Below are 21571 nucleotides of genomic sequence, written 5' to 3' on the forward strand. Positions count from 1 at the left end.
TATGACTTCTAGATTTTCAGTCATGCAAAACTTCTACTGTTTCATATTTTAACGTTTAATTATTTTATTTGGGGGATGTATCCTCAGAGATGCTCTACGGTTTGGGATATTAACAATTTTTTTTTTCCTCTTTTGTACTGGGGATTGAAATCAGAGCCTTCACACTAAGCTGTATCTCAAGGCATGTCTTCAGACAGGGTCTTGCTAAGTTGCCCAGGTTGGACTTGAACTTGAATCCTCCTGCCTCGGGCTCCGGGACTCTGGGGTCACAGGCAGCTTTTATTAATGCGAGGGCTGGCGGAGTAGCACCGGTAGCATCCCTGCCCGGTACACTCAGAACCATGTCTGAGCCCAGCACCACTGAAGAAAGCAATTGTTCATGTAGCAGGTGATTCAGTGCTCTGATGTTTTCCTCTGCGTTATTCTCTGCACTGGTTTCCAAAGGCATTGCACCTATGCCTGCTTTTGTGCGTATGAGCTTTGGGGTCTCAAGAATTTCCTTATAAACCTGCAAGTGTTCCTTCTATAATACATATTACAAATACTTCCTCCGCCCTAGTTTTGTCTTTTCATATCATGTTCCACAAAGTTTTGATTTTTATAGCTAGGTGTGGCTCAGTGGTAGAGCACTTGCCTAGCATGTATGAGGCCCCAGCACTGCAAAATCAGGAAAAAAGAAAACTTTGTATTTACGTGCACATTCGAGCACTTCTGATGTTTTATTCTGCTGTGACCAAGCATCAGTCCCCTCCCTGTCTTCCGGTCGCAAGACCCTCCTTTCACATTTCTTGCAGGGTAAGTCTGCTGGCAATGCATCTCTCAACATCCTGGCAACATTTACTTTTGTTTGAAAATGTCTTTAATTTTCCACGATTTTCCAAAGATCCTTGCACGGAATACAAATCCCAGACCGACAGTGAGCACCTGGCACCCTGACGCCTCCAGTCTCGTTTCCCTCATTTTCTTACTGTTTAGGACGATGGAGCAGCAGCAGCTCCGTTGACGTGGCGCATGTAATGTCTTTCTCCTCTCGTTGTTCTGAAGTCTTTCTCTTTATCTCTGGCTCTGCAGACCCATTCTGAGGCTCCCCGGTTTGACTTCTTTTGTATTCATTTTACCTGAACTTGCTGGATCTCCGGCTTAGTTTTGATCAAATTGGGAAAAGCAAGAGATCCCTTCTTCTTCTCACTCCCTGCAGCCTCTGTAACATGGATGTTGGTCCGTTTAACACTGTCTTACAAGTTACTGTGGATACTCAGTTTTTTTCTAGACTTTTTCCTTTCCTTCAGTAAAGTTTGTATAAATTTTACTGCTACCCTCACATTTACTGTCTTTTCTTTTGCAGTTTCTAATCCGCTTGGAGGCGTCTAGTGTATTTGCAAGCTGTAGAAGTTCCGTTCGCTCCTGTCTTACGCTTGTGTTCTTCCCTGTTACAGGCTCAGGCACACCTCGCAGCGGTTCTGTGCACTTGCCTTGGTCACCTCGGGTCTGCGTCACTGACAGGCTCCTACTTAAGGCTTGCGCGTCTGTCCCTTCACGCTGAACGTGCCGAGGCCTGGCTGGCGTGGGGAGGCGGTGAAGCTGGCTGTGACTGGCCGCTTCCTTCGCAGCGTGTCTGGAAGCTCTGACGCTGCGGGGTGGGGGTGGGGGTGGGCGGCGGCGGCGGCGGCGGCTCTGCAGACTGCCGTGTCACAGGCCGGGAACTTTCGGACTCAGTTGCCTCGGTCACTTCCCTCGGCTCAGTTTCCCCGTTTGCCGGGAAGCAGGCACCATCTCGCACTCAGCCCCAAAGCCCAGGAAGGAAGACCTCGCTGCAGCTCGCGCGTCCTTGCTGTGCACCCAGCATGCAGCCTCCTCTGTGGCCTGTCTCCTCCGCTCAGCCGCCTCCGTGGGCCACGCCGGCCGCCCTACTTGGGCTGGGGTCTGAACACAGCCGTGGCCATGGCTCGCTTTGCTCCTCCTCCTGCCAGGGACGGCTGGCTGTGCAGGGCCTGCGAACGGGTTTCCCATCCACCTCTGTCCCGCCTCCTCAGGTGCCGGGGGCAGGCCCACTGCCAGTGCTTCAACTGCCTGGCCCTCCTTCTTAAAGCACTTTGTAATGCTATAAAGAGAATCCCTTGGGCAAGGACTAAAGTTCTTTTTTATTTTTTGAGACAGGGCCTTGCTATGTGGTTCAGGCTGGTCTTGAGCTCACTATGTAGCCCAGGCTAGCTTCAAACTCATAGCGATCCTCCTGCCTCAGCCTCCCCAGTGCTGGGGTGACAGACATCTGCCACGATGCCTAGAACTGGGATTTTCAATGTGAAGTTGAGTGTTAGCATCGTGAAACTCGTGTGTCCAGCGTACTGCCTGTATTTTGCTTTCCCGTTTCCCTACTGCAGGCTGGAAAAGATCTGCCTGACTCAGCATGATCGCTAATACTGTGCACTAATAAAAAAGTTCACTCAGTCCTGGACGCACTTGAGATTAGCAAGAGTACAAATGTTCTCCAGCAGGAGGGTCAAATAAAGTGTAGTTAATTTATAAGATCAGCTCATCAAAGCAACAAAACAAAAATCGAACTAATGGAGAGATTTCTCAGACGCAGTTAAAGAAAAAAAAAAAAGTTGCAGGGCATGGTGTACAAATGTTATAAATGTTTGCTTTTTAAATTTCAAAAGCATTTTTATAATGCTACAGTATGTCAGGTAGCTGATCTAACAGCTTGTACAGACAGTCCCAGCACTTGTGTGAGCGTCTTAAAACGCTTTCTCTTCTCAGTGACACTTCTGCTTTTCGAAGCAGCACAGAAACACCGCCATCAGGACGCAGGCTGGGAAACGCTGTGCAGTTTTCTGTTCATTTTGTTTGGTCTTCGGCAGCGCAGCCACAGAGTGACCCAACTCGCAGCGCATGACACAGTTAGCAGCACCGCCGCCAGACACCTACCAGAAAGCTCACGCATCGCCAGAGAACGCACCAGCCATCTCAGCTGGGGCTGGAAACACAAAACCTGACCAAGTCCGGGGTGAGGCAGAAGGCAGCGTGGGTACTGCCCATTGGGTTAACCTGGTTATCTCTGAAGCTGAAAATTCGAAGCCGGTAAGAGAAAACATTTTTATGATAGGATAAGCTGGTGGATGGAAATGTATTTTAAAGACACTGTAATATCTTTACCACGACATCTGAAAAGTACCCCAGTTAACAAGTGTTTCCCAAGTGGCTTAGAACAGAAACCCTAATTCTGTTTGTGTAGGTCTGCCGTGTGCCACCCCGAAGAGTGCACGGACTGAGTGAGAATACATAAATGCATGTCTTCAGTGAATGGCACAGACGGACTGGTTTTCCTCTGGCTCAAATCTCAACCTTCCAGGTGCCTTGGATACGGCTGGCCCCTGAGGGCTGAACTGGAAAGCAGTAGAGAGAACTCTGAGATCCCCTCTGTTAACAATGGTGAGATAAAAGGTTGCGCTGAGCCCAGGCTCTGTGTGACTGGTAACATCCCGGCTGGAAACGTCATCGGTAAGGAATTGGAGTATGACCTTCTCCTAGCACCCGCAAGCCAGTGACAGACACGTGGAAACAGGAGGACACTCAAAGCCCGAGCCGTAGTTAGAAGACGTCCCTAGCACAAAGGCAAGGAGAACTGAGTAATCTCTAACCACACAGGTCTGCAGCGTGCCACGTGCCAGACCCACCCATGCCCCTCCTGACTCTCTGCCAGGCACCTCGTCCACACTCCGCCTCCGTGAGCTCAGCACGCGAGGCGGTGTCACACTGCGGGCCCAAGGCCAGGCGAGTGACCGTGGAGTGTCATTTCTAGGGACAGGGACACAGGGGCTAGTGACGTGATGATTCCCACGAGTGCTACTCTACATGGGCTGCCGCTGCTTCTCCCCAGTTAAGTCCTGCCCCACTGCGCCTATCCGTGTCATGCCTCGGGGCCATTACTGCCCTTCTCTCTTTAAACGTGGGGCTGCCTGCTGTAGCCCCAGCACTCTGCAAGGCTGAAGCAGGAGGATCCAGCCTGGGTAATTTAGTGTGGTGAGCTGGGGATATAGCTCGGTGGCACAAGCACCTGCCTGGCAACCTCAAGGTCCTGAGATCGATTCCCAGTACTGGAAAAAAAAAATTTCCTTTAGCGTGGTGAGACTCTGTTTCAAAAATAAGCAAATAGTGCCAAGGGCCCTGGGTTCAATTCCTAGTAATAAAAAGACAAAAAGGCCACTTTAGGTTCACAGCGGGTCATGGCCAAAGAGCACACCACTTCCACAGGCTGCACTTCGGCGTGAGGGTGAGGGTGTGGCCAGGGACAGGCCTTTCGCTCCTGGCTCTCTGCAGGGTGGACTGTGGCTGTGCTCCTCCCCTTCTCCTCTGGCTGCAAGAGGAGCTCAGTGGGGCTGCTGGCTCATGGGTAGACACAGTCCCCAGCACCAGTCATCGCTAAGCCCCGAACACAGCCCTGCAACCTCCTAGGTAAGAGGCCTCTCCTGCACAGCAGAGACCAGCGTGCACCTCAGGAGACCAAGGGAAGCAAATGAGCACAGACACTCCCGCGCCTGCCCATCAGAGGAGCACGACAGCGGCGGCCCGCCTGCACGCCCTGCACACCCGGGCTCGCCTCCTCCCCCTCTAAGGAGGACCACTCTCCGCAACCTGCAGTGTGCACCAGGATTTGCCTGTGATTACCGTTTTGGCTATTTCCTTTTATACTGCATTCAGTGAGTCATATCGCTCTACTGCTAGCCAAGTCTTTGAACTAAACCTGCTCTAAATAAAAATGTACAATAACTGTAAGAGTCACTGATTTAATGAAATTCAGTTGTTAGTGATTAAGACTACCGTTTTCTAGCCTCTTAACGGGCAGCACCATCAAGCCATGACTTGAATTCTTGGGTCTTTCCTTACGAAGTGTCCGCTTCTCTGGAAAACTTGCCCAAGGAGTGAGGGGTGCAGGGTTGGGGCCAAAGCCAGGATACGGGCCTTTCCACTCAAGGGATCGGGGACCAGTGTCTCAGTCTCAAAGCAATGGACCTTTTCATCCTCCCTGCTTGTTCTGTGTGTACAGACTGCCTGCCCTGGTCTGAGATTCAACAAGGCATTTTATGTTCTCACCGGGAGACTGTGAATCTCCACTCTAGTTGCCCCATTACAGGCAAGGAGTCTAACTTCATGCCACACAGGGCCTCGCAGGGAGAGCCGAGCAGGGAGGCGAAGTCCTGAAATAATGCGTTTTCTGTGCTGTCAGAAACAGTCTGAAGCAGCTGGCAAACCAGATGCACACTGTGTAAGCTGTTTCCACCGGAAACTTTATTTCTGTCACTGCACATAATTCTGCCCCAAATCCAAACTCATCACCACATGGATTTACTGTTATTACAGATGAATCTCTATGAGTTCCTTGAAATCTACTGTCCTTGTACATACCTGCTTCCGAGAGACAGGCTAGAAAACATTTGTATCCAAAATGGCATGAGAAACAACACTATCAGCAGAAGAGTCCCTACTTCAAAAAAGAAATGATGGAAATTACGTATGTTGGTCTTTCTGTACTGGTGTTACTACAGTATTTTTTTAAAAGTCACTGTCGCATGTTTTTCTGTGACAGACACTTCTTGTGTTTTACTCATCAAAACACAACTCTAATGCTCCAAACCCTGCATGCTATTTCAAATGAAATCTAGCTTTGTGAATACAGAATTGCCAGTTAGGCAGGTGGGTGACAGATGAAATTTTCGGGCTGATGCATTATTAAAAAAAAAAGTATATGAAGATCCCTATGAATGGAGATCCCTATTTTAGGGTACCCTAAAACTGAGACACCGTGGGGAATCACGGAAACTGCCCCGCACGTCACTGGGGACGACAGCTCAACTTTGCCACCTGCTGAAATAAATTCAGTGGTTACTGCAGCAACCTGAAATATACTCTCTCAGGCAAACTAGATTGCTACACTTGTCTGAAACTGAATGTACCTCTCCATTTCTGAACCTCCCGTCTCTCCACAGCCCTATTTTGCTGACCACGTGCCCCTGCCGCCAAGGCTAATTTGGGTGTCACCGCTAGGCTGTTCCATTTCCCTTCCTTCTGGCAGCCAGTCCCATCCTGATGGTCTCTTACTCTCTGCAATCTTGTGTTTCTTGCAGTTCTCACTGTTATCATCTCTACCACGGCTCAGGCACAGCTGGTTAACTGAGCTTGCTGCCCCAAGGTCTCTCCACACCATCCGTTTAACACTCCACGTCGGAGGAGCATGGTATCTTCAAAGCCAGGTCTCAGCAGGTGATTCCCCCGTCTGAGACACGCAGGGAGCCCGTTCCTGCTCTCACCAGCCACTCTCTCCTACCGCATCTTCCCTCCGCGGGAGCCGACTTCTGGCAGCTCCCCAAAGCCCAGGCTGCGTCTGTCTGAGCCCTCGCCCTTGGAATGTGCGGCTCGCTTTGGGTACTCTCCTCACCCTCTCCCGCCTCCACTCAGTCTTCTCCTGCCCAGTCTGGACTAACTGTCTACCCCAGTCTGGAAAAGTATCCGGTGCTCGGCACAGGTCCCTGTGCCCAATTGTTACATCATGTTACAGACCCCGTCTGCTCCTCCAACTTGCCTGCCAGCCCCAGTCCAGTCCAGTAGCCACTGGTCAGCCGTGTGGTGATTTAGGCTTCAACGCCCATGGAGAACAGAGCTCAGTTCCTGGGCCACACTGGCCACACTGCACGTGCTCAGCAGGCACGCCCCGAGGCCCCAGGGGAGGGTGCAGACAGAGTACCCCACTGCTGCCAAGTCTTGTGGTCACCGCTGAGGGCAGGGCCGAGTCCACCTCACGCAGTGCTGACCCTCACTGTGGGCTTCACGCGTTAGGAAATGAATGAAGGCACAAGTAAGTCAAGTGGGAGAGCGGAGTGCCTTGGCCTGCATCAGCCTCCTGACAGCCTCCGCAGTCTTCCCTCCTGCCCATGCTGTCAGGCCTCTTGAAGCCAGACCAATGGAGAAGACAGCTCAGTGCTGGGCCAGCCCTGCCCCCAGGCGCCCTTGACTTTCTTCCAATGTGAGAGCTGGGGCGGACTCCCCAGCTCGCGAGGACGTGGTGCTCCAACGCTTCTGATTTACAAGGCTTATGGCAGCAAGGTATAGAAGCTGATGCGGGTCTCAAACGCCATCCTGCTCTTTTCCATTGTTCGCCCACAGCTGTAAGTGTTTCCCTAAACTCTCAGAGCTCAGTCTCCTCTCAGGCTGGCTGCTGGGTCTAGAGGGACGAAAGCCTGACTTGTGCTGCGGAGTGAGGTGTATGTAGTGCGTGCTGCGGTCAGTCAGCATCGACCCAGAGGAGAACACCCTCACGCGGCCTGTGCAGCAGTACAGTGCCAGTATCTTCCTGCTAACTTCACACATGCAACTGTACCACTGCCGGTGTGGCGGGTGTTTTTGCCTTCTGAGACAGGGTCTCTCTATGCAGTTCAGGCTAGCCCTGAACGTATGCCAGCTCTGCTGCTTCAGCCTCCTGAGTGCTGAGATTCCAGGCATGCCCCACCGTACCTGGCTTGCATACTTGCTTTCATGTCATTCCAATTCCCATTTTTCTTCTGAGTACAGGACAGTTTGGTCTAAGATTGAGTGGGTCATGACCACAGTTAACCTGTCATAGTTCAGTTACCCAAAGTGATAACACAAGAATTTTATTGTGCTGCTGATGCCAAGACTTCTGAGCCCACTGCATCTGGTCAGCAGTGGTGTTCCCAGCAGGCCGGGTAAAGACGACTGTCCCGATTGGACAGCCTCACAGCACCTGGATTATCCGCATTACCAACACAGCCTGGAATCCGGCTCAGGTGTTTATACTCAACGGCAGGGTTACAATTTCTCTCTTACTTCTTCCAATTACTTTTAAGCAAGTGAAAGTATGTAGGCCTCAGATAAGGCAGACAAAAATAAGTATTTACATTTTATTGAATTCTATTCTGCCTCCCTAGATTCACATCAGTAGCACTGACTTTTTAACTTTGCTTAAAATATTTTTGCGTAAGTAACATGCATCCATTTCAGGACAACTTGCTACGCTTCAGTAGAAATGCTAATCTTCATATATACACATACCTATTTTCAAACATACAAAATAAAACATATTACTACGAAACAAAACTGTAAACCACATAATATTAAACTAAGTGCAAACCATTCTGAGAATGCTCCTAGAACAAGTCAGGAACTGCTAAAGCTGAGGCTGCCCTACGAGGTGCTGCCGCGCTGCTCACTTCCGGAGGGAAGCACTCCGGACTGGCCAACAGGCCATCAATTTATCTTTAGAGCTGCTCAGGCTGCGGGAGGAACAGGGCGGCGCGCTCCGTCCAGCCGCAGGGTAAACACACTTCCTCCCCAGCAGCCGCAATCAAGGCATTAGCAGAGCAGAGGAGCTGATTGCGCTGGAAGCCGTTGCTGAGAAATGGAAATGGACCGCAGGGTTTTATCACTAGAGTCTGCAGAAAGCCAGCCCCTTGTTTGGATACCCAAGCCCTCCTAAGTGACATTATTAGGCAGTCCTTCTGTTTAAATGACATGAGGATTTAGTGTATCAGCAGCTTACCCTGAACACGCCCTTTCAATCTGAAGGTACCTCTTCTGTGTATAATACAAGTAGTAATAGAAGGCCAGATGGCCTGTGACTTTTAGCTGCGGTAAATGACACTTCAACAGAGAAACAGCAGTAGGATATTCAGGGATCTGAACTGTACACTATACACACAGTGCACATTAAAGAACTATTAGTTTTACCTATATAAAGTGACTGTTTGCTACTGCTGTCTAATTAGTAAGATTGTTGTTAGGGTTGTCAGTAAGTTTTATTAAAGCATTTTCTAATAATACAGCATAAAACAGCTGTGTTACTAACACATTATTGCATTTCCAAGATCTCTCTTAACAGCACTGTATCGCCAGTGCATCGGAGCACAGTCAAGCACTTGTTTCTGAAATGTTAAACTGTCTCAGTTCCTGACATTTCTGCCAGTAACAGTAATGATGATATTAACATAACCCGTAATTCCCAAAGGGAAACGTGAGAACTACTGTATTCTTTACTCGCCTACCATGGCTACACTGGTAACAGACTATCATTTGGTGAACATTTCGCATTTTGTACACAACAGCAGAATGTGTGCTCTCAAGGACAGCCTCAAGCCTGCCACCAGGAACCCTGCTGTAGCGAGGTGTGGTGGCACATGCCCGTCATCCCAGCATTTGCGAGCCCGAGGCAGGAGGATGTCGAGGTCCAGGCCAGCCTACTCATGAGTTCAACGCAACCTGGACATCTCAGGGAGACGCTGCCTCAGAAAAGGAAGCAAACACAGAAGCAAGCAAACACCCCAGAGCAGGGGCCAACAACTTTACTCTGTGAAGCGGCGGGTGATCAGCAGGCCTTGTGAGCTAGAGTTTGCCACAACTGCACCACTGCCAGTCCAGTGACCACACACACCCGAACGCGCAGGAGCACGTTCCAGGAAGACCTGAACTGAGCTCCAGGCCGCAGAAAGCATGGCTGCAGGGAGTTCTGAGGCCCGCGGGAGGCCGCCCACGTGCATGAGGACTGGCAAGGAACGCCACTAGGAAAGCAGAGCAGAAAGCAACACGATGGGCAGAAAAGAGCAGCAGCACCCCAAGGAGCTCTCAGCAGCTGCAGGAAACAGGGCGGCGGAAGAGGGGAGCACAGAGAGGAGCAGAGACAAGCCGGGCGCAATGCGGAAATCACTGCGGGACGGCCCGGGCAGCGGCGGGCCGCGCGCCCTGTGACTCTGACGGTGCTACAAGTGCAGCGGGCTCCCTCCCCGGCTTTGAGGAGAGCAAGGGTAATCCCAAGCTTTCTGGGCTCAACAACCTGGAAAGGGGGCTTGCCTTTCCTAGGGCTGGGAAGGGCGTGGGGGAAGCCTCTGTAGCAAGGGAGACAGGGACTTTGTTTTGGACATAAAACTCTGAGAGGGCCGTTACCCACCCCCGGGGAGCTATTAAATTAAAAGTGAGAAACATGCTTCCGGAACGCAGGAAGGAGACTGGGGCCGATGCAGTTCAGGTGGTTCTGGAACATGAGATAGAGTGAGGCACCCACAGTGTAAGTGTACAGAAGCAGGAGCTTAAACCACGAACCCTCCCTCCTCCAGAGCCTGGGTCACTCTCTAGGCGAGGCCGGCTCTGGAAACTCAGGAGAAGCAGGCGGTACACAGGAAGAAAACCAGGGGCCAGCGGTGTCCTGACACCCAAGGGAAACCAGGTCCAAACAACAACTGTTTCCAACACTCACAACACAGTGAGTGAGGCCGGGAGGACAGCCGAGAAGCCCCTGGGACGTGGGCAGGCCCAGGCTGCACGAAGCGGTGGGACCAACCCCTCCCGGAAAGGGCTGCCAAGACGTTGAGCGCGGGCACGTCGCACAGCTCCACCTGACGGAAGACCTCACGTGGGGCACGTCTGCTGACTGTTCCGTCTATACTTCAGAGTGCTAACTATGCCAGCGTCACGCTGTGGTCAGCCACAGCTCTGGACTAGCACACGTCATCCCCATAAAGAGCATGAAGGGGCCCGCGTGGCGGCACAAGTGACGCAGCTCAGGGACACAGTGCTCCGGGCTTAATCCCCAGTAACCAAAAAAAAAGGAAGGAAGGAAGGGAGGTAGATAAGGAACTGTTTCTTTGTCTTCTTTTCCTCACTGACTTTATAGCTGTTGCTATGATGCCTGGGACCTAGGGCCTTGGGGTCCTGACGACAGCGGGCCCTACATAAAATAGGGTTTCAGTTTGTATTCTGTCCGTGGTGCAAGCCAACAGGAGAATGCTGATTCATATTTTCTGTGAAGTGCACCTACTTAAAACTTCTCTTTCTTTGATAAAGTAGTGGCTTCCAGCAGTCAACTGAGGCATCACTATAGCACATGCAGAAATGTAAGGTATTCATGATGTCTGAGCTGCTTATCATTTCTTCTGAGTCAACTTAACTCCTATCCTAGTAGTCCATGCTTGGCCGTACACTGAGGAAGGCATTACCTGCCCTAGGCAGGAGCATCAAAGTAAGCAAACGCCCCTCCAACAGCACCCTGTCGGGGGCTTCTCAGTTTCCAAGTATTTAGTGGAAGAAATCTAGTTAGAAGGGTTGCTTGCCGTGTGGATTTAAACTGTGGAGTGAATAAACTGATTTCACATGACTTAGTCAATGAACTGTTCATATCCTTTTCCGGCAGCTGATAAACAGTGCTTTTTCTTTCATATGCTAAACTCTACAGTCGAGGCTCCAAATGACAATGCGGTGTTCTGCTTTCTGAAGCACCTGCACACAAGATTAAATGTCTTTTGCCTGGAATTCAAAACCTCTTTCATATCGATCACCTTTACTGTGCAGCTCAAGCAAGATCTGTGTAGTAACGTCCTCATGGTATGGACTACGACAGCTTCTCTAAAGGAGGCAGAGGAAGACGCCAGGCCTGCTTCCTCTGCCTGCCGCAGCGCCAAAGCGCTTCCCAGAGCGCCGGGACGGAGCGCTCCCCGGCAGGGCTGCGCGCAGCCAGGGCACCTGAGGTTTCAGCGTGCTCCAAACCCGGACCGACTCTTGAATAAATCACCTTGATTAACTGAACACATGTGTGAAAGTGCTTGGTTTTATAATAGCTACACAATTCGCATGGCCTGAATAACACCCCTGAGAAAAACTAACAAGGAGGAAAACCCCTCAAAAACACTGATTTCTCCGTCATAATCAGTGTGTTCCTAATCAGCAACAGCTGCCCTGCTTTCCCAAAGCAACAAGAGCCGCGCACGCGTGTGCAGGAGGCACGGCCGGGCGAGGGCTGGGGATGCGAACAGCCGGGAGGAGACGAGGAGCGGCGTGGAGCTGGAGCCGGGGGCGGGCGAGCTCGGGCCCTGCCCTCCTCTCACTGCATTCCGCCGGGCCGTTGGCCCTCCCTGGGCGGGCTGCTGTTTCAATCATCAAGCGGGTGGGCCCTGCGCTAAGAGGCGTGTCCTTGCCGACCAACGTGCTTCCGTGACACTGCGCGCTCCCCACAGGCGCTAGGCCACACAGAAGGGGTGGGCGCGCAACGAGGGGGCAGCGCTGTCCGCCTCGTCCACTGAGGACACATGCACGCTCGATGGGCGCTTTCTTGAAACAAAATTTTTAAATTTTTCATCTCACATCGTCTGGTACCGAAACCTTTTTGTGCTGTGACTGCCTCACTGTAACCTCCAAAGCAAGTAACATGCTTGAGCACACAGACAAGGCCGGGAAGGCAGGCAGAGGGTGTTACCGTGTATCTGTCCTGTTCCCTCTGGGGGCCGCACCCTTTCGGGCCTCAGGCTACACTTGCTACTGCAGCCACTCTAAGTGACTGGACCCTCTCAGGGAGTGAAGGTGAAATCCCGCCCCCACAATGACACTTTCAAGAACTAAAGGAGAGGCTGCTCCTGATAAAGGCCACCAAGGCCCCACAGTACCTTCCGCATCACCACCGGCTGCTCATAAGCCCTGCGTGGAGCGGCCCGAACTGCCCCAAGAAACATCTGTCCCGCTGAACCACCATCTAGTACGGGTGGTAAATCACAGAATACTTAGTAGTCCAATGATCAAACGCACTTGTTTTGAGACAGGGTCTTACTATGTAGGGCAGGCTGGCCTGAAACCCACTGTGTAGCCCAGGCTGGCCTCAGACTTACAGTAATTCTCCTGCTTCACCCTCCGGAGGGCTGGGATTACAGGCATGTGCCACCACGTCTGGCGTTTAAGAGGTTTTAAAAACTTAAACTGCAGCCTTTATTTGATTGTTAGGTTTCTAACTGATGAGGAAGATGACAAACCTTCTAAGCCAGGAATCCAGACTGATCTTAGCTATGCTGTCTTGTTTTCATGACCTGGGCAGTTTTGAGAAGCACTGACCAGTGACACTGACCGCACATGTTAGACCAAGGCTGGCTGTCCGGTGCGGCAGGGAAAGAATTCCACGAAACACGCCCTCCTCTGCCCCTTTGTGGCCCTGTGTCTGTCACTGTGAAGTCACCCTCCCTCACCCGTTAAGGTGGCACCTGGCAGGTTTCTCCTCTACTGTTGTGACTCTTATTTCTTTTGTAATAAAACCTCAGGAGCGAGACATTGAGACTATGAAAATACTTGTTTCTCCTCAAACTTCTGTCCAAAAATTTAGCATCCACTGGTAAATCATATCTATATCAACTACTGACATGTCTATATAGGAACTACAATACACCTAACGGCCAAACTCTTCTCGATTTACTTAAATGATACTGAATGCAGCAATTTCCTTTTTTTTTTTTTTGTACTGGGAATCGAACCCAGGTCCTTGCACTTGCCAGGCATGCACTGTGCCACTGAGCTATATCCCCAGCCCAACATTTTCCTTACATTCGAAGGAAAAGTTATGCTGTTTTCTTCATGTATTCAGGCAGTGTTAATCACCTACGACAGAAATGAACAACACAACTGAAGTATTACTTACATAACTATGGCTTTTAAAGAAATCTGATGGACCAGTGCTGAGGATTTTGTCTCCTTCCAAGCCAGTTACTCTTTTACAAATATTTGATTTGGGGTCACTCGGGCTTTTTGCAATCACAATGTCACCTCTGAGGGGGAAAAGTCAAAGGAACACCAGTATTACTTATTGAGAATAAACACATGCACGGCAACGGCTTTATCATTTCACAAGGCAACTCAGAGGCGGCCTTGTGCGCGCTCTCTCTGACCCGCTGTGTGGACCTTTACGACTGTTCTGGGTCAGAAGCCAAGCAGAGTGATGGAGAAGCCAGTTATAATTTTTTGTGTTACAAGAGGCTAAATTTTCAAATAGTTCCATGAACATTAATCTCTGCCATATCCACAGTATGTTACTATTGTAACCTAATTTTCAGAAACAAAATGATGGAAAGGCAAATCCACACAAATGCTTCCAAGTTACATAAAGCCCAGCAGCGACTGAGTCCAGAGCACCGAAAAAAAGCACTGGCTGCATTTCCCCAGAGCTGAAGGAAGTGAGTAACAGCGTGCAAGCCACAGAATGCTCATCTGCACTTCACAGGGCTGCCCGATGAACTTGGCAGTTGAGGGAAACACTCACTTACTTAGGGTTTTTGTTTTATGAGACAGGATCTAACTATGAGGTGCTGGCCGACCTTGAACTCACTTATGTAGCCGAGGTTGGCCTTGAACTCACAGTGATCCTCTTGCCTCAGCCTCCCAAGTGCTGGGATTATAGGTGTGTGCCACCATTACCGGCCTGAGGGAAAAATTCAAAAAAACACAACCAAATAAAATAAGAGTTGAGCAAAGACTGTAAAAAATAAAATGGGATATCAACCACATAAAACCATTATAGGTCTAATTACACAGGGAAGACAAGATTCCTGGAAGTAATGACAATCTACATAGTAACAGGATAAGAAAGATTTTGAAACGTGGAAAGAAAAAAGGAGACAAATAATGCAGAACTAATGGCTCCAACCAAATGGAGCAGTGCTCTTTTTGCATAAAGTAAGCAGCATGTGAACTGCTAACTAACACATTTAAAAGAAATGTAAAAGAACTGTAGCTGAGTATGGCAGGGCACACCTGTAACCTCAGCACACTAGGAGGCTGAGGCAGAAGGATCCCAAGATCCAGCCTTGCCTGCATAATTGGGCAGGACCCTCCTCACAAAGGAGGGGTGTAGCTTAGTGTGAAGGCTGTGGGTTCAAACCCCAGAACCGTGAAAAAAGGAAAAAATTAATATATTTATTACTTGTACCTAGTTCCAGAGATAATTTGATGTCATTTGTAATAAAAGATATATATGTCAAAATAATATCAAAACCTGTAACAATAAAAGGAAGATGACAATCAAATCAGCAATTTAATTATTGCTATATTACAAGTATTACAAAGGATCCTAAGCTTTTTGGTAGCCAAGTCAAAAGAAATTAAGATTATTACATAGTAACCATTAATTAATAAAATAAAGTTCAGTGGGGTGTAAGGCAAAATTCCCTAAGAAGGGCTCTTATGTACGGGAATGAAAGACACTGTCTTCCTCAGGGAAACCACAGGGGCAGTATTCGTAACAAGCACGTCTTGAGATCATTCCTGGTAGGAGCAGACTGGTATCAAAGCATTAAATGCTACAGTTTGGTGGCAAAGTAATACTGCCTCTCTTTGAAGACGGGGTAAACTCTTTCTAATCATGTCAGTGGAACTGTTCAGATGAGCAAGTCTGCAAAAATTTGAACACACTATCCATGCTGATCTGGTGTGGCACCGTAAAAGGCAACTTTTTCCATGGGTGCTTTATGCGGTTTAAATTCTGATCAAATACTCACTATGATCATTAAGCTGTGCACTTAAAATGCAACACAAATCGTAATTCAGTCAAGCTGTCTTTACAGAAAGCAGTACTAATGGAGACTGCATTTTTGGTAGTGTACCCAGATAAGTGCATAAAGATTAGATCAATATGTATCTACTGGACTCAACCCTTTCAAAAAGTGTTTCAAAAGAAACTTAACAGACCCATTACTTAACATTTCCCTTTTCATTTGCAGTTGTAAGCATCCTTCTCCTACTAGATACCATGCTTCAGAAACGAAACAGCAGTATCTCAGTCATCTTACTCTTTATAACGTATTCTTTATGATTCTTATCAGGGAGGCGCTTCTTAGCTGTCTGTTGAAAGAATAAGACACAGAGGCTGTGACTGTCGCACCCATGAGTGTTCTGTGCAGCTGACGGGAAAAGCCATGTGCTTAGACACTACACACACTGACTTTTACTGGTGCCTACATGGAAGGCTCTTCTATCTTTACAAACAGGCAACCAGCAACAGAACCTCACCAGGGGCCTGAAGCTCCCCTGCAATCTCAGCATTCTGTGCCACAGGTAAGAAAACAAGGGCAGTGATATTTTAAAAGTGTTCGTTAACAACTGGAAACTTTAGTGCTAAATGTTATTTTGCTATGTCTGATACGATGCAGACTTTGAGCTCTTCTACAACCAGCTGGGCCCCAAGACAAGAAGTTTAAAAGGAAACCCTCAACAAATCTGTTTACTGTAAAAATAAGACACTGAGCTGTTCATTCAAGAACTATTCAGCCAATAGTTTCAGCCCTTAAGGGTGCTTTATAACAGAAACTTACCTTCATGCTACAGTGAGGCTGACACCCCAGTTAATGCAAGAGCTGTATAACGTTCTTTTGACAAAGTCAAAAAGAAAGTAGAACTAGAATACAGCTGCTTTATGATTTTTAATATACAATCCCTATATCTAAAATTAGGTTTCCTGCAACAGATCTGAACAGTTCACAAGGATCATGTTAGTACATATAGCTTAAGCATTTCCATCTGCAGAACCAAGGGCTAATGACAGTAAATAGGAGGAGGGGCTTTATATTATTCTTGACAATTTTTCAATAAGAAATGGGCTAGAGCCAAGGTGGATAGTGAGACAGAAATGCCTAGACCTACTTAACTATACCATAATTAAATACAAGTGCAGACAGTCACATTTATATTTAAGATGAAAGCTAGTACAGATTAATTATAAACGAACTCAAAAATTTTAGAGTCAGAGTTGCCCTTTTATATAATGTCGTACTCTAAAAATCATGAACTGGTCATCATAGGTTATACAGAAAAAATTAAAGTCATCAGCAATCAAATTATAGGGTAATTTCTTTTTTTTTTCCCGGTATCGCAAATCAAACTGACGACCTTGTGCTTGCCAGGCAGGAGTTGTGCTGCTGAGCTAAATCCCCAGCCCCTTACAGGGTACTTTCAAAAGTTACCCGGAACAGTTAGTTGATATGTAGCACAGTTTTAAACTCCCTAGGTGTTGACTCAGAATACCAGGACCCAGTGACACAGTGAACCATGTTCACATGTGAAAGAGATGGCTAACTGTCCAGTGACCCAAGAGGCTGCAAGTGCTTAGGGAAACTTAAAACCTCTGACTGGAGAACTATTTCACTCAAAATTCTATCTAGTTAGTCTTTAATTTGATGATTTACAAAAGTGTTTTTAAGGGTAAAGTGAAGATACTACAGAGAAGTACAACACGTACATGCACTGTTCTTGTAAGGTGAATATAACCACAATGGAAATTTACCTTTGGATACCATAAAAGTGTCGGCTGAGATTTTCTGCAAAGACGATATCTGAATTTTGAATGGTAGGCTCCATTGATGGTCCAGAACACTGAAAAAAGAGGCAGTTTTGTAATTTGAGTTCAAATCCTCTTTAAGTTTAACAGAAGTCATTTCAGTGGCTTCTAAGACAAGCCGATGTTCTTCCAGCTTGCGGGAAGAAGATTCCTAAATTGGCAGTTCCCAAGTAAGCTTCCTTCTAGAATAGCTACCATGCTGGAGACACAAGTACAAGTGGCTTATTGAAATATTTACACAACGTAAGTTTATCTGTTTCCAAATGATGGCCACACTGCAGGGGGAAGCTCCAAGAGCACAGAGACCTGCGCCTCACTTCCCCAGCTCAGTAACGAAGGCCAAGATCAGCACTCTGCATAAAACGGAAACTCAAAACTTCTCCTTGAATGAATGGATGACTGCTTTTTGCTATTGTCAAACACCACCCAGAGCCTATGAGCTGAATGATGTCACACTACTGTCACTGCACTGCAACCTACCCTCCTCTTCCAGGAAGTGGCTTCTTCATCTGATGGGGCTGCAACTACGTTTTCTGCTGAGAACTGCTGGCATAATAATATGCACTTTAAAGACAGTCATATTTGTATGTCTTAAGACTATAATCTCGAAATATACCTCAAAAGTAGAATAAACAATGCCACTTAAAACCACACACACATTAAGTCTCTTGCTACCCTACTTATTTGTAAATAAAACTTTACTCAAAATTTTCCACTCAGTCTAAAGTAACAAAGAATACTGTGAAAGTCTGTTTGCTACTTCTAAAAGTGCCAATGTTACTTACAAAAATTGAGGGAAGTTTCAGTTAAACAGATTTGTATAACAGCAGCACATCTTAAAAGTATACGACTGTTGATCTGCTAAGGTAAAACTAATACAACAAATAATCACAACAATTACACATTTGCTGGTTAATCAATCGATCAATCAGTCAGATATTCCTGCACTGACATGACAGAAGAGCTGAGTGGTCAGCACTGGCAGGCTCACGATGCAATACCGAGAGCAGGTACCGGCTGGAGGTTCAAAGGGCCCCCTTTAACGTTTCAATGCTGACATGGCAAAATAATTATTCGATTTAAGGAGCTAAATGCAGTACTTATGAGTAAGTTTTGGAAATCAGACAAATTTTGTGAAAATTCCACATCTGCTGCTTACCTGTAGGACCTGGAACAAGATATTTAATCTTCCTGAACTTATGTTCCTCATATGCATAATGGGTTGGTATTATTATCTCACAGAAGTGTAAAAGACTAAATGACTTAGTAAGTGTATAACATCGAGCATTTCCTGGAGACAGTAAATAGTAACATTCGATACATGGTAACTATTACGAGGCCATTAGGAGAAGCTTATGATCCCCATCACAAACAATACAGAACGTATCTGGAGTCATGGTTCTGATATCAGTGCCAATGCAAACATTCTTATATCCCAGTATTTAGAAAGATTTTATGTTTCTGCTTTTACACTTTATTCATTAATAACTTCAACTAAAACGAAAGGAAAGCACATTTCCCTTCCATTTAAAAACAGTATATATACTTAAAAGTGAAGATTCTTTTTTTTTTTTTTTTAGTTTTTCTCCAGTACCGGGAATCGAAGTCACGACCTTGCGCTTGCCAGGCAGGCGCTAAAGTGAATGTTCTTGTATGTAAAAACTCACCATCACAACGCCACCAACATACTCAAAAGCGCAATGGGCTATGCAACCATACTGAATGGTGTAGCCCACGAGCCGGAAGGTCTTCCCCAGAGCACCACGAAGCATCATTCTAGGTAGATGCTGCTACCACTGACCTGCAGTAAATTCCAAGAAGAGTCCTGATCAGTACTATTTGAAAACATATATGGAACAGCTCCACGTATCACAACCACCCAGAACGTACAAAGTGCCTAAGACAATTTGATTCAGACAGCAAGAGCCTATTTTCATTTTTGCTGAAGATACAGGACAAGTGACAGCCACTGACTGTTTTGTTCTATCGGATTATATTCAAATATCACTAAGCTTATCTATAAATTAGATAACTAGCAGACTCTGAACTCGTCTGGCCCCTTCCACATTACTTATTCCCTGGCATTAAGAAACACACTTAAGAAAAGATATTGGGCCAGGGAAATAGCTCAGCAGCATAAGCACTTGCCTGGCAAGACAGGTCATGAATTCGATTCCCGGTACCGAAAAAAAGAAAAGATATTAACTCTTTCAAAGTAGTAATAGTGTTTCATCTTCGTCTCTTGCTATAATACATTAGTTCTTATCATGTAATGTGAGGTATCAGAGAAACCACTAGATGTACAGATTCATTTTCAATTGGTTTTTATTAACTTGTGTAATCTTTAATAGATTAACCATTCTGAGGCTTAATAAAATGGACATGAAATCTCATAAAATGGTTCTGAGAATCAACTTTAACATATGTCAAAGTGTTCTGTAAATTATAAATTATATTCAGTAGTCAGCTAATCACTGCAGTACTGATATAATAATGGACCTAAGAAATATACTATGAAACAGCAAAAAGTATCCAACAGTTTAAAGTTACATACATTTAAAATATTAACATCGGTCATCTAAAATATTCCCAGTATCTGTCCCTTCCTTTCAATTTACCTCTTACAACTATATTTCAAGCATTTCTCAATTAGTATCCAGGCTACTAAACACTGTTCTTAGATTAAACTTACCAGACTACATCAACAATAATATGTAACATTCGCTTAATACTTACGAGAAGCCAGGCTTTGCATGTAACACTATACTCAATTTACAGGTAAGGAGCCTGACAACAGTAAGAAACCTGGCATCACAGAGCCGGTAAATGATGGAGTCCAGGCACTGGACATTATGTTTCGTGGCCTCCCTCGTGACCGCCCTGCTCCTGTCACCCCTGGTCAAACCCAGGTCCTGGACACACAGCTCCCCTTTACTCCCCTTTCCAACCCCAGTCTTCCCTAATGCTCCTCCAGGAATGGAAGACTCAGTCCTGTGGTCTGTTCCTCAAGTGAATGCTGACCAGAGAATGCTTTTTTCTGCCAACACCCACGCCTGAACGCTCCTCTTGATCCCTGCGACACAGGAAGAAGACATCTGGGCTTCATCCCCTGTTCTTGGCACAAGCCCTAATCCTCAGAATGTACTGAGTGACAGGAGCGCCTTTCAGTCTCAAGAGACTTACAACTAATGGCTGCTTAGGGTGGGACCCAACCAGCCTCTGGCTGCTGCAGCTGTCACAGAAGCGATCACTCGGAGGGCTGAGACTTTCAGCTGCGCCCACTCCCACCTGCAGGACAGGAGAGGGAGAGGCCGGAGAGGAAACTCTCCAGGGCGAACTATTACTGGACAAAGGGATGCGCCGGGCTGGGCACACACTCCACCTCCACAGGGACAGAAGACCCTTGCCCTGTGTACTTCATCCGGCTGTTCCCTTTGTACTGTCCCTTAGAAGCAGCGCTTGAACATTAGAAGAACGTTTCCCTAAGTAGCAGCCATCCTCACGCATCCTCAAACCCGAGGGGGCGTGGGAAGTTCCGATTTGTAGGTGCTCAGTCATGGACTGGCATCTGAAATGGGCCAGTCTTGTTGGGCTGGGCCCTTCCCTTACGGGACATGCAGCTAACTGCAGGAGTCTGAAAAAACTCAAATGGAAACGACAAATAATGCAGTAACAGAATAAAACCTAACACTGGGAATAAAGATGCACGACATACAGGTTTACTCGCAAATCAGATGCAGCCTAACCGAGGGCAAAGGAAAGCAGAATGGAGGTTGGGCCCCGATGTGAAAACTGGCTGATGATGCAGGAAATAAGCAGCGCCCGAGACCCAAGGGAAAGGAAAAGGGAACAGGCGGAAGCAATATTCTGAAGAGATACCAGCATACAAATTTCCAAATCTCACAAAAGACGTTAACTCAAAATTCCAGAAATTCAGCTAAAACTGTAAAGATAATTTTAATGTAAAACAAACAAGGAAATGAATGCATACAGGCACAGTAGTGTCAAACTGCTTTAAAAAAGAAAAAGACAGTGAAAGGTTAAAAATTGGTCAGAAGGAAGGGTGAGCTTCTTTTCTTTTCTTTTTTTTTTTTTTTTTTTTTTTCCGGTACTGGGAGTATGAGCTTATTTTCAAAGAAATAATTTTGTCTGTTCCAAAGGATGGCTGCTGGCCTGTTGGCACACCTGTAATCCCAGGACTCTGGGAGGCCGAGGCAGAGGATCACAAGTTCAAGCTCAGCCTGGGCGACTTGGCAAGGCCATGTTTCAAAATAAAAAAATACAACAAAGGGCTGAGGATGTAACTCAGTGGGCAGGCTGGAGGAGTAATGAAGGAAAATAAAATGAAACAGCACGCTTTTAAAGAGGTAAAATTGCTAGTCTAAACTTCTACACTCACTGCAAACACAAGAGCTAAAGCAAAAATGA

At 47.1% G+C, this 21571-nt stretch overlaps 1 protein-coding gene across 6 annotated transcripts in view; it reads right to left on the minus strand.

The window, feature by feature from the left end:
- Immp1l (inner mitochondrial membrane peptidase subunit 1) overlaps positions 1–21571 on the minus strand; it is a 65239-nt gene that overhangs the window by 3410 nt on the left and 40258 nt on the right. For all 6 annotated transcript variants that reach the window (XM_005401776.1, XM_005401778.2, XM_005401775.2 and 3 more), the window contains 3 exons: positions 18811–18944; positions 17090–17178; positions 13457–13583 (listed from right to left, as the gene is read on the minus strand). In XM_005401776.1, the coding sequence (XP_005401833.1) occupies positions 13457–13583; positions 17090–17178; positions 18811–18918 (324 nt within the window). In that variant the 5' untranslated portion in view covers positions 18919–18944. The remainder of the gene's footprint in view (positions 1–13456; positions 13584–17089; positions 17179–18810; positions 18945–21571) is intronic.

The sequence above is a fragment of the Chinchilla lanigera genome, unplaced genomic scaffold (assembly GCF_000276665.1).
Source record: "Chinchilla lanigera isolate Chin_1 unplaced genomic scaffold, ChiLan1.0 scaffold00075, whole genome shotgun sequence".
In the NCBI taxonomy this organism is placed as follows: domain Eukaryota; kingdom Metazoa; phylum Chordata; class Mammalia; order Rodentia; family Chinchillidae; genus Chinchilla; species Chinchilla lanigera.